Below are 13,866 nucleotides of genomic sequence, written 5' to 3' on the forward strand. Positions count from 1 at the left end.
CCAGCAAGGCAATTTATACATAAAAGACTTTCCAAATAAATAAGTCCAATTCCTTATTGACAGAATTACTTCTAGCTATTATTTTGAAATAAATTTTGGTATCTATTTCATACTCAATAGTTTCTAATATTTTCCACATATTATCAATAGCTGCATATCCAAGATAATAAAGAGATACTTAATCTACTCGTGGTTCTTACCATCTGCCTAAAGTTGGTTGCCAAGTGTTATATTTGCAAACATGATGCTTTGTGTATGGGTTAAAATATAAAGTCCTTTCCACAAAGGCATATGTTGCAAAAGTGATATCTCAAGGCCATCGAAGTGACATTATATTTTCAGTCAAGCATTAAGAAGTTCATCATCTGAGTGTCCAATAGCATCTGGGTTTGAAAGTGGATCCAAGTCTGCAAATAGATTGAACCAGGCTGACATGTCTTGGTTACCATTTTTGGGAGCTGTAAAAAGAAAAATAACACATTGAGTCTCAGCTTTCTGAAATCACATTACTGTACCACTTTCATGATTCTGAAGTAGATATTTCTTTTGAATCAAAAACTAAAACAACTGACAAGAATAAATGATCAAAGTATAATGCTAATTACTAGGTGCTGGGGGGAGGGTTAAATGGAGGAGGAGGAGTTTAATGAGTATACAGTTTCAGATTTGCAAGATGAAAAAGTTGTGGTCTGTTTCACAACAATGTATATATACTTGAGTATAGCTAAGATGGGAAATTTTGTATTAGGTGTTTTCTACAATAAAAAACAAATGTGGAGGGAGTGTGGGGATTAGAAAGTCTGCACCAGGCAAACAGCAGCAATGGATGCTAATCCAGATGGAAATTCTGATAAAGAGTAGGATGCGTGCATGGTTGCAAAGTGTCTCCCCACACACTACTTGTTAATTGCAAAAGAGAATAAAATAGTAATTATGTAGGAGAAAAGTGGACAACACCCTGAATGGTCAAAGTTAACATCAACAATGAGGGAGCATGAGCATAAGCTTTCAGATGTGAATTCCTGAGAAAGGGTATCACCTATTCTAGACAATAATGAATAACCCTAATTTAATGATGAGGAAACCTCAGCTCAAACTGAAATAAGGTGCATGCTACTGAAAACAAAAAACAGTAGGCCAGAGGGGCTGTATTCTATTCAATATGCCCATGTCCAAAAATCAAAAGTTGTGGAAATGTTTCAGATTAAAGGAAGCTAAAAAGACATGAAAGCTGAGTACAACACATGACCTGTATCAGAGGGGGAAAGTGCTTTAAAGGACATTACTGGGTCAACTCACAAAACTGGGATACAAATACATGATAGATTTATACAAAAGTTTTATTTTATTTTATTTATTTATACAAGCACTGGGTACTGTCAGAAGCACGGGACGGTGAGAGAATTCACCAGAGCCAGAGCAGGGAGCAGAGCAGGCAGAAGGACTGAAGTACACTGCTGAGGGGAGCAGCGGGCGGCAGGAGAGGTCTGCGCGCCATGTGGGACCCTCCTCTGGTGGCCGGGGAGCAGCCGGGGATCGAACCGGAGCTGCAGAGGCTGCGGGCAGCTTCGCAACCCAGCGCTCAACCGCTGCGCCACCGGGGAGGCCCGATTTATACAAAAGTATTATGTTAAAACAGTAGATCTCCCTTATTAGTGGGGGATAAATTCTAAGACCTCCCCCCAGTGAATGCCTGAAATTGCAGATAGTATATATAGTGTTTGGTACTATGTTTTTTCTTATACATGTGTACTTATGGTAAAGTTTAATTTATAAACTGGACATAGTAAGACTAGCAGCAATAATAAAATACAGTTAATAATATACTATATGAAAGTTACATGAATGTGGTGTCTCAAAATGTCTTATTGCATATATTATATTCAGACTCTGGTTGACCTCGGGTAACTGATACCCTAGAATGTGGAGCTGTGGATAAGGGGAGACTATTGTATTAAATTTCCTTATATTTACAATAATACTATAGTTAGGCAAGAGAATATACCTGTTTTTAGGAAACAAACTAAAGCAGGGGTAAACGGTTATAATGTATGTAACTTATTCTCAATGTGTTTCAGAATAACATAACACAGAGGTCTACCTGAAGTACATGAGGTAAAATAACAAACAGGTGAGCCTGGCTAAAGAGTATACAGGTGTTTATGCTATTTCCATTTATGCAAGATTTTTGTATAAATCTATCATGTATGTTTGAAATTCTGTCTAATTAAGTTTTAAAAACCCTCATTAGTGGCTAAGATTAATATGTATCTAAAATTCTATAAGACAGTGTGTTTATTTTCTATGTATTCCCTACATGGTAATTACAACATGGACTAGCTGTGCAGCTAATATAGTAAATATTCAATATATATTAGCAATTGCTATATGCCGGGCCCTCTGAGATCAATGCATTCTTTGTGCATCAAAGAGCATCTTCTATCCATAATGGCAGTATCCATTATCAGCAAATCTTAACACAAAATATAAAAAATTACATTATAGAATTTAGTTTACTACAAGTTCACAATTTCTATTCAATTCATTTTATGGTTAGAGATAACCAGGTATAGCTTCCATTTTATCTAATTAATAACAATATTTTTCTGGACAATATGTAGTAAAGACTATACAGTGATCCTTTTCTAAATGTATCTGAAATCAACTGTTAACATAAAGGTAAAATAAATAACTTACATCTTGTTAATTTCTTTGGACTTTGTGAAGGCACTAGCTGGTTGTCAGTGTGTGAAAGAGGAAGTTCTAATCCCCTTTGGGAGGCCCAGCCTAGGAAGAGAGAAGTAATGAATTATCTACCGTCAATCAAGTATGAAGTAGCATCAGAAAAACAAGAAAAGGTAAAAATACCTAATAATTCGTCCTGTATTTGTACGAGGCTAAGATTCTACTGTATAAGAAGTATAAAATATTTAAAATTTATTACATATTTTGTTTAAATTATCTCACTTTAGTCCCACAGTTCCTTATTTTTCAAGGTGCTTTTGAAATGACGTAATTTTTTTTTCTTTTTAAACAGCTGCAAATGGATAAGGTATTTGAGGAGAAGTCCTGACAAGTTAGGAAGAAAAAAAATAAACCTGGCAATTAGAATCTTGAAACATAGGGGGAAGGGTCCCAACAAATGATCTAGGGTAAAGGATGATGGGTGCTTTGATGGTGCGGGTAGTGTGGTAACATACAGATAAAGAGGTGTGAATCTGTTCCCCTAAATGCACAGTGTTATAAATCAATGTGACCTCAACAAAGGGAGGAAAAAAATCTTGATACCCATAAATATGTTTATATACTTAAACTCAGTAATCCCATTCCTAGAAATTTATCTTAAATAATTCAAAAGGAAAAGGTGCATGCATGATTATGTTTACTGCATGATTGTTTACTGTACATTTATAAAATGAAAAACTAGAAACAGGAAGGATTAAGTAGATTGTAGTGCATTAATATGACAAAATATTGTTGTCATTAAAAAGTAACATGAATACTCTGATAATACAGGAAAATGTTTGCTGGAACATAAAATTTTTTTATGCTATAATTAAATTGCAGCACTAGGCAGGAATTTAAATTATCCTGCCTAATACCTACCTTTTTATAGAAGAGATCATTTGAGGCCCAGGTCATTACATGGTATTCTTAGAACACAGATCTTTTAACTCAAAGGGCAGCTCTCTTTTCTAGACTTATAGGGAAGGCCAGATTGTGAATTTAATGCTTAGACTCCATTACTGAACATCATAAGTCAAATGAGAGACACAAGCAAAGATGTCTCAGAGATCTGAAAATACTCAATATAGATGTGGAAAATGGTTAAGAATTTAAAGTAAGAGATAAGAGTAGAAATGAAGGTGCAGGCAGATTTTATTCTGGAGCATACAGTGTTCGTTTTTTAAAATTGTAAAGCAGGGCACTGATATTAGAATCTGCTCTTGGAAACAGAACACTAGAGGAAGTGTGGAAGTAAACTGGGGACTGGGAGGCCCATTAGGAAGACTTTTGCAGCAGCCCAGAAAAATAAATGGGTCTGGTAATGGAGACAGAGAAGAGTGGGGAATTTGAGAACTGTCTCAAACAGAGTTCATAGGACTTAGTAGCCAATATAGAAAGGGGGTTGAACATAGGATGGCAGAGCCAGCAGGTGAGTGGATGCAATCCTTGACATATAAACAAAGCAGGTGAGCCTTTCCTCAGGAAAACACTCTGCCTTTCCCCTCACTCCCACCACCACTTTCACCACAGCCCTCCACTCCTGCTATCTTGCTCAGAAGGCTGGTATGGAAACAGCTTCCAGAGCTGTTGTATTGGCTGTACTTCACCCTGAATCCACAGAAGGCGAAAACACCAAATTTTGCTAGGTAGAAGAAAGAGTATCACCTGCCCTAGGTCGGGGTAACTGAGCAGGTCAAGAGTTTTAAACAGGACACCAATTTTCTTTTCTTTTTTTTTTTTTTTTTTGAAGATTTATTTATTTATTTATATAAGCACTGGGTACAGTTCGAAGCGTGGGAGGGTGAGAGAATTCACCAGAGTCAGAGCGGAGAGCAGAGCAGGCAGACTGACGAAGTACACTGCTGAGGGGAGCAGCGGGCCGCAGAAGAGGTCTGCACACCATGTGGGACCCTCGCCGGTGGCTGGGGATCAAACCGGCATTGCAGAGGCTGCAGGCAGCCTCGCAACCCAGCTCTCAACTGCTGCGCCACCGGGGGGGGGGGGGGGCACACCAATTTTTGATATTTTCCCAGTTGACTGGTGTAACCAGATTTTATCTAGTAGTACTAAAGATAATCTCCTTGATTTTAGCATCAACACACATACAATTTTGCTTCGCAGAGATAAAATAAGGCACAGGTATTCAGTTGTTTCATAGACACTTACTGTTGAAAGCTCCAGCAGCATGAAGGCCAAGGTCAAAGAGTTGTGAAGGAAGAAATCCAGAAGAATGAGGTTCAGATCCCATAGAAGGTTCCTGGGAAGTGAAAGAGGCCTTGGGGCTTCCAAAGGCAGTTTGGCATTCTTGAGTAAATTCATTAGTATTTGAAGATCCAGGACTTAGGAGGTTGTTCAAAAATGAGAATTCTTTCTCAAAATCTTCTTCCAATGAATCTACAGGTAGATGTTTTGCAACTGTCAAGTGAAAATAAAAACAATGGCTGTTTTCTTTTTGAGGAAATGAGAAAGGACAGAGAACAAATCAAGTTTGTTTCATTGTTCTCATAGTTAACAATATTTAATGAACAAAGTATGTGTAAATTATTTCAAATTTAGGCAGGCTATAGATCAAAATGACCATATTTCATAATGAATATATAACCATTATGAATATATGTATGAAATAATTAAGCAATCACACATGTAAGACAGAAACTACAAAAGATGCAAGAAGAAATAGAAACAGTTAATATACCAGTTTCATTAAAAAGCTGTCCCAGAGGACAAAAGTAAAGAAACAAAAATTCCAAACAGAATAATCAATAAGTTATTTTGAATATATATAAGCCCAATAATAGAAAATATAACTTTTCCCAAGCATTGAAAATTCACAAAAATTGATTATACTAAGGCACACAAAATAATCAGTTTTCTGACTTATAAATAAGTCAGAAGGAGAAAGACAAATACCAGATGGTTTCACTTCTATATGAAATATAGAGAAACAAAACAAAGGGTCAGACAGAACCAAACTATAACAAATCCTTTATACCTGACTGCAAAACTGAAGTAACCAGAAGGGGGATGTGGAGGAGGAAAGGGCCCAATGGAGAATGGTGAAGGATTATTAGGGCTTTGGTGATGGACATGGTGTGGAAATAGACATTTGTAAAGGTTTGAACCTATAGCCCATAAAACATATGTAATGCTGTAAACCAACTTTATCTCAGTAAACATAAATGGAGGGGATAAAATGCTCTGCTTATAATATAAAATGAAATAATTTTAAAAATGAGCAAAAAAGGTTCTTCCACTTGTAAATTTTTTTTTTAAGATTTATTTATTTATTTATTTATACAAGCACTGGGTACAGTCAGCGGCGTGGGAGGGTGAGAGAATTCACCAGAGCCAGAGCAGGGAGCAGAGCAGGCAGAAGGACCGAAGTACACTGCTGAGGGGAGCAGCTGGCGGCAGGAGAGGTCTGCGCACCATGTGGGACCCTCCTCTGGTGGCCCGGGAATGAACCGGCGCTGCAGAGGCTGCGGGCAGCTTCGCAACCCAGCGCTCAACCACTGCGCCACTGGGGAGGCCCCCACTTGTAAATTTTTAAATCTTCTATTAAACAAGAATGGAACAAACAAGAATGGTTGAAAGAATGGAAATCCTGAAAAATAGTGATAGAAGCATTTCATGATAATCCATAAGTAACAGGAAAAATTAAATACTTTTTTTCAATAAAAATCAAACAGGGGCCACCTTCATGATAAATGAGGGTTTCCATGGACCCAGATGCCAGTTTTTAAATAACTCATGAAAATTATTTTTAAAACAACAATTTAAAGTCTCCAGAAATGTCTGATAGACACACAGCAAAAGAAGAAACATTTACACAAGAAATTCCATTAAAATTCAGAGAGACTAGTGAGAGACTGGCATTTGAACTGAAAAACTACGCCCACTCTCCTCCCAGTTCAGCAAGATGTATAAGGGAGGAAAATCATTTTTCCTCTACCCTTTTAGATCTTAGCTGAGAGGCCCCCTCCATATTAAAAGGCAGATTAAGAGAAGAAATATTTAAATGCTATGTATGGGGACCTTGAGATATGGGATATAAAGAAGTGATCAAAACATTCACTTTTTTTTTTTTTAAGATTTATTTATTTATGCACACAAGACCTGGGGTGTAGGCCAGAGGTGTGGGGCAGTAGGGGACAGGGGGTGGTGAAAGGATTCACCAAAGACAGAGTGGGGAACAGAACAGGTGGACTGGCTGAAATACACTGCTGAGGGGAGCAGGAGGCAAGACAGGAGAGGTCAGCTGCGGCATGTGGGTCACCTCCCTGGCCTGCTGGGGAGTCCAACTCATGCTGCAGTGGCTGATAGCTTGCTAGTTCTGTCTTGAATCCTGCACAACCACGGAGACCCAAAACATTGTTTTTTAAACCATTTTAACTAGGAAACAAATGTGTGAAGAATTGACAAGACAAAGAATTTTAGGTTTAGGGTAATAAATAAGTAGCAGAGTTTGTTTAAACAGTTGCAATCCTCAGTTCCCATTCTGATAAGGAAGTCTCTCTACCTCCTGGTAGAGGGATGGTACCTTTCACAGCAAGGGATTTATCTCCTGCTTTCAAGGATGAAGGTTAGAGTGTTCTTGTATGGCTGTTTCTTAAGTAACTTTAATTCAAAATAACCAATATGCAAAGTGGAATACTATGGGGCAGCTTGCCCTGAACCCTTTCAATGAAAATTCCACTTCAGCTTGGGTAGCCAAAAACACAGATCTCTTCCTGGAATCCCCAGCATTCAGGCAAGAGCTATCTTCCCAAGAGTAGTAGTATGTCAGTATTTCATATTCTGCCCTTAGCTACTGCTGCTAAGGCTAAGTCCTGGGGAGCACAGCCAAGAGGTGAAGGCTCCTTCTCTAATCAAGACCCAGTCAAGAAAGCAGAGACTGACTTGGCTGGGACATGCTGACAATACAGGGTTCTGATCACTCAACTCTACTCATAAGGTGGTAGCTTCATGCAGGAATAAGTAAACCAAAACCTAAGCTACTGTCTTTTCTTTACTTAACACCCAGTTGCTAGAGCAAGGGTATTACAGAGAAATGTATCATTGTCCCCAACCCCAGGTCAAGCCCTAATTCAAGGATTTTGCCTGCAAAGAAAAACAGATTCTCACACAATGTTGTCTAAAGGAACTGACAACATTTGGAAGTGTGTGTAGAAGTTCAACCATTTTGGAGAGAATGTTCTCAAAAACAATGGAGATTGTGGTGATAGGCCAATTGATTCATTGGACTTATAGGATAAGCTGTACACCAGCTAGTTTGCCTAAAAGAACCAGGGAAGAGCCAGCCTAGAGTAAGAACAAATCTCAAAGGTTGGCCTTGCAAACTGTATTTTCAAAGGAGTCCAAATTCGAATGGCTTTTGTTTGTGGAACAATTTATGGTTCAGGGCATTCTTGAAAACAATAGAACAATCAGCCACAAATGAGTGGAGTTTAACGACTGAGTATCGTTAGGGAAAGAAACTGTCAAAGAGAACCCATCCAAAACCACATAATCCTAGGGTGACCATGGGCATACTCATATATCATAATGAGTTCTTCTGTTAGGGATGGAGTGAAAGGAGAAACAGACTCCACTGAAATAATCTAGCTTATTACTAAGCAAATAAGCAAATATAAATAAGTCCCAGAGGTGTGAACTAGTACCCAAAGTCGCTAAAATGTATTATCTAAAATGTCTAGTTTCCAACAAAAAACAAAGCATGCAAAAAAACAACAACAACAACAACAACAAAAAAACAAAACCCAGGGAATTGTGACCCAAGACTGGCGAGAAGGCAGGCAACAGAAACTGCCTGGAGAGTGTTGCTGTTAGCAGACATAGCCTTCATAGTAGCCCTTATAAAATACTCAGAGAACTAAAGGAACGTATGATTACAGAAGCAAAGGAAATGAGGTCATGGATGTGTTAGATGAGGGGATCCTTTCACAAAGTACAATTGACCCTTGAACAATGTGGGAGTTAGTGGCACCTCCAACCACCAGCAGTCAAAAATCCATGTATAACTTTTGATTCTCCCTGAACTTAAATTATAACAGCCTGTTGTTGACCAGGACCTTACCAATAACATAAACAATCAACTAACACCTATTTTGTATTAATAATTCATTAAGTGGGAGAGGATTATCATAAAGGTCTTCATTCTCATAGTCTTCACGTTGAATAGGCTGAGGAGCAGGATGAAGAGAAGGGATTGGTCTTGTCTCAGGGGTAGCAGAGATGGAAGAGTGGAGGAGGTAAGAGAGGAGGCAGATACTGCCATGAGAGGAGCCATGCAACTTTACAGAAATACAGTGTAATTTCTAAGTTTTTTGCTTTTTTCTTTCTCTAAAATGTTTCTATATGGTACTAATCCTTCTTCTGACATTTGCTTTCATTTTAGCATCCACATATCATAGGAAGATCCATGTCGAAAAGGAGTCAAAAGCAGTCTTGAATAATTGGCACCCTCCTGCCAAATCGTTTTGTCAATTTGTTTTCCAGCCTTGTGTCTACATCTTCCTCCTCACCTGGCACTGGTATGGAAGTACCCATCTCCATTAAGTTGTCTTCTTTTAATTCTTCTGGTGTGGTGTCTAGTAACTCTTGAATTTCTCCAGTCTCTATAAAACCCCTCACCACCCCCCCCCTTTTTTTTTCTGTTTCTTCAATCTCTTATGTGATTCTGACTGGCTCTGTTGCAAACCCTGTGAAGTTATACACAATATCTGGACACAGTTTACTCCAGGGGGAATTTGTTTCAGGCTTGATAGTTTTCATGGCTTTTTCTATAACTGTGATGGCATCTTCAATGGTGTGATCCTTCCAGTCTTCCTTGATGTTCTCTCTACTAGGGTTCCTTTCCATAGAGCACTGTGAATCTTAAAGGTCCTTATGAGCCCCTGATCAAGAGGTTGCATTAGAGATGTGTTTGGGGGCAATTACATCATCTTGGTGCCTTCATTGTTGAAATCCATGGGGTTCTGCATGTTCAGGAGCACGTCCAATTTAAAGAACTTTAAAAGGCAATCTTTTACTGGCAAGGTACCTCCTAATTTCAGGGACAAAGCATTTAGTGGAACCAAACCAGAAAAAGCGTTCTTGTTGTCTAAACCTTCTTGTTGTACAACCAAAAATCTGGCACTGGTGTTTATATTTTCCCTTCAAGGTTCAAGAATTAGCAGATTTATAGATAAGGACAACCCTGGATCACAGACCTGACTTCATTGGCGCAAAAAAGTGTGAGTTAGCTCATCCCTTTCTGCCTTAAATCTTGATGTTTGCTTCTCTTCCTTGCTCTACTAAATGTCCTTTGTGGCATTTTCATCAGCATTAAAAAACCTGTTGAGACAAATATGCTTTCTCTTCAATGACTTTCTGCTCTGCCTCTGAGAACTCATTTGCTTCCTCCTTGTTCACAGAAGCTGCTTCTCATTATCTTGAATTTTTAAGTCAAACCTCTTTCTAAAATTATTTAATCATTCTTTGCTGGCATGAAATTCTCTAGCTTTAGATCCTTCACTTTCCTCTTGTTTAAATTGTCATGTAAAGATTTTGATTTTTCTCAAATCACATTAGTCTATGCTTTTCTTATAGCAATCCTGCACTCACATAAAAGTTTCATTTTCTTATTTTCCCTGGTTCCAAGATTTTTTTCTTTCTTTTTTTAATGCTATTCATTTCATGGAAGTAACAAAAGTTTACAATACTGTATATAATTTGGGGGTATAAGTTTATACCTCTTCAGATATATATTACAATACCATTTCCACCACCAAAGCACCCATAATCCTCAACCATATTTCATTGCCCCACCAACCCATTCCCCTCTCCCACCCTTCCTCTCTGGTAACTTCAGTTATACAGTTAGATTTATGGGTTTGTTTTGGTTTAGTTTTTCTGTTCCTTTGTTTTGTGTCTCTATTTTCCATATATGAGTGAAATCACCTGGTATTTGTCCTTCTCCTTCTGACTTATTTTGTTTAGAATAACCCTTTCCCTTCCATCCATGTTGTCACAAATAGTATGAGTTTATATTTTTTTAACAGCTGAATACTATTCCACTGTGTATATATACCATATCTTCCTAATCTACTCATCTGTCTTTGGGCACTTAGGTTGTTTCCATAGCTTAGCTATTGTAAACAGTGCTGCAGTGAACATAGGCAAGCATATATCCCTTCACATTAGTGTTTCACATAAAAGCTGAATTTTCAATACAAATAAAAAGATATTGTGCAAAAAGTACAAGGTTTCCACACCTGCTGACTTAGCTGCAGCAATGGCTTCATTTCTTCTCTTTCTTTCTTTTTTCTCACAATGTTCCATATTCTGGATTCATTTATCTTGAAATGGCAGGCAACCACAGCTGCAGACCTCAAATCTGTGATGCATTTCCAGTAATTCAACTGTTTTCTTGTTATGACTTTTCTGTTTCTTGGGGGGCACTTCATTTGGGTCCTATGGTGTTACTGAAGGTTTATAGTATTGATGAAAAAACACATGAGAATCACAGAGATCACTTTTTACTGCAAAACACAATTTACTGGAGATGAACTGCTCATGCAGAGATGATTAATGTCAGACAGCATTTCAAGCAGATACTCAACACTTGAGCTTACCCCAATAACAATAGGGGGTGGCTAATGAAATTATCGCAGTAATATAGTATGCACAACAGTCAGTGTGCAATTATGATTTCATACTGCATTTTTACATTTGTTTACACTTCTCTTTACTGCAAATGATGCTGTCAAGTGTTAATGCTTTCATAAATTTTAATCTTTTATAACAGATTTCTAAGTATTTTGTGTAGTAAATGATAAAATTTTGTACATAATCTATGCATTTGTGACATAATTTTTCTTAATTTTTTGCAAAACTCCAGAAACAAATTTCTAGGATTACTTATTTAAAAAAATTGAATGTAAGTGGATTCATGCAGTTCAAACTTGTGTTGTTCAAGGGTCAACTGTATGTATATAGAATCACCTTGAGGTACACTTTAAATGTCTTATGATTTGTTAACTATACCTCTATAAAGCTGGAAAGATTTTAAAGCCACCTTAAAAATAATCAAAGGGAATGGGCCTCCCTAATGGTGCAGGGGTTAAAGACAAGGTGCCATCAAGCTATTACCACTGCAACATGAGTTCAATCCCCAGCCAGGGAGCTGACCCACATGGCGCAGCAGACCTCTCCTGTCTCCCCCGCTGCTCCCCTCAGCAGTGTATTTCAGTTATCCGCTGTTCTGCTCCCTACTCTCTCTGGTGAATCCTCTCATCCCCCACACCTCTGACCAACACCCCAGTTCTTGTATACATAAATAAATCTTTAAAAAAAATCAAAGGGAGGTTTAACAATGATAACTCATATACAGACTATCAATAGTTAGAAATTATATATATCAATATGTAAAAGACCAAAAGGAAAACCTGAAAAGTACAATAACTGAAATAAAATATTTCCTAGAGGAGCAAATCTAAACTAATGTAAGAAAGAATAAGCTAACTTAATGATAGATTGACAGAGATTATGCAACCCAAAGAACAGAAAGGAAAAATAATGAAGAAAAAATAGAGTCTTAAGAGAAATGATCAAAAGTACTACCATGTACATGATAAGAATCTCAAAAGGAGAGAAGGGGGGCCTCTCTGGTGACGCAAGGGGTTAAGCACAGCACTATGAAGCTATCCACAGCTTCTGCAGCACGAGTTTGATCCCCAGCAGGTCAGGGAGCTACCTACGTGGCGCAGCAGACCTCTCCTGTCTCTCCCACTGCTTCCCTCAGCAGTGTATTTCAGTCTGCCTGTTCTGCTCCCCACTCTGGTGAATCCTCTCACCCCTGCACCTCTGTCCTGTACCCCAGTTCTTGTATGCATAAATAAATCTTTTTAAAAAATTTTTTAAAAAGGGCCTCCCTTGGTGGCGCAGTGGTTGAGTGCTGGGCTGCTAAACTGCCCACAGCCTCTACAGTGCCGGTTCAATCCCCGGCCGCTGGGCGAGGGCCCCACATGGCGTGCAGACCTCTCCTGCCGCCCGCTGCTCCCCTCAGCAGTGTACTTCTTCGTCAGTCTGCCTGTTCTGCTCCCCACTCTGGCTCTGGTGAATTCTTTCACCCTCCCGCACTTCTGACTGTACCCAGTGCTTGAATAAATAAATAAATAAATCTTTTAAAAAAAATTTAAAAAAAAGGAGAGAAGGGTTATAGAATATGAAGAAATAATAGACAACCCAACTTTGATGAAAACCATCAAGCTACTCATCCAAACAAGACTAATAAAACCCAAGTAGAATCAATATAAAGAGATCTGTATCTCTTTGAAAGCTGAAGATAAAGAGAAAATCCTCATATTTGTGAATTGGAAGGATATATATTACTCAATGGCCATTCACGCCAAATAGTTGCATAAATTCAACATATACCTACCAAAATCCCAATAGCCTTTTTTGGGGGTAGAAATTGCCAAGTTGCTTATAAAATTTATATGAAAATACAAAGGGATTTAGAATTGCCAAAACAATTTTGAAATAAGAAGACACATGTGGTACTTAACACTACCTAATTTAAAATTCACTATAGTCACAGTAATCATGATAGTATGGTACTGGCCATGGATAGGTATACAAATCAGTGGGACACATTTATAATACAGAAATACACCCTAACATTTTTTATTCCCTTGATGTCAACAAAAAGGCCAAAAACATTCAATGGAGAGTATTTTCAACAAATGGAACTGGAAAAAGTGGATATGCACATATAAAAAATCACAGGCAGTTAACTCCAAATGATCACAGTCCTAAATAGAAGACTAGAAGAAAATACAGGAGAAAAATCTTTGTCACTTTGTGTTAGGCAGAGTTCTTAAATATGTCACCAAAAGAATAATCCTTAGAAGAAAAAAGAAGTAATAAATTGGACTTCAAAAATTTTTTTAAGAGGCAAATTTAAGAAATCTAGGATAAAATATTTACAATTCATGTATTGACAGAGAATTTGCATCAAGAATATATAAGGAAATCCTGCAGCTTAATAAGATAAATAACTCATTTTAAAAATAGGCAATAGATATGAAAAGATTTGTCAACAGAGAAGACATATGAATGGCCAATAAGCTCATGAAGAGATGCTCAGCATCATAG

At 37.9% G+C, this 13,866-nt stretch overlaps 1 protein-coding gene across 1 annotated transcript in view; it reads right to left on the reverse strand.

Annotated features, from left to right (window-relative positions):
• Positions 1-342: 342 nt before the first annotated feature.
• Positions 343-13,866, reverse strand: part of ICA1L (islet cell autoantigen 1 like) — a gene marked incomplete at both ends in the record, with an annotated part of 34,434 nt that continues 20,910 nt past the window's right edge. Inside the window, 3 exons of the mRNA XM_084231803.1 lie at positions 343-458; positions 2,698-2,787; positions 4,894-5,142. Of these exons, the coding sequence (XP_084087929.1) occupies positions 343-458; positions 2,698-2,787; positions 4,894-5,142 (455 nt within the window). The remainder of the gene's footprint in view (positions 459-2,697; positions 2,788-4,893; positions 5,143-13,866) is intronic.

This window comes from Talpa europaea (assembly GCF_964194135.1).
Source record: "Talpa europaea genome assembly, chromosome: 1".
Taxonomy (NCBI): Eukaryota; Metazoa; Chordata; class Mammalia; order Eulipotyphla; family Talpidae; genus Talpa; species Talpa europaea.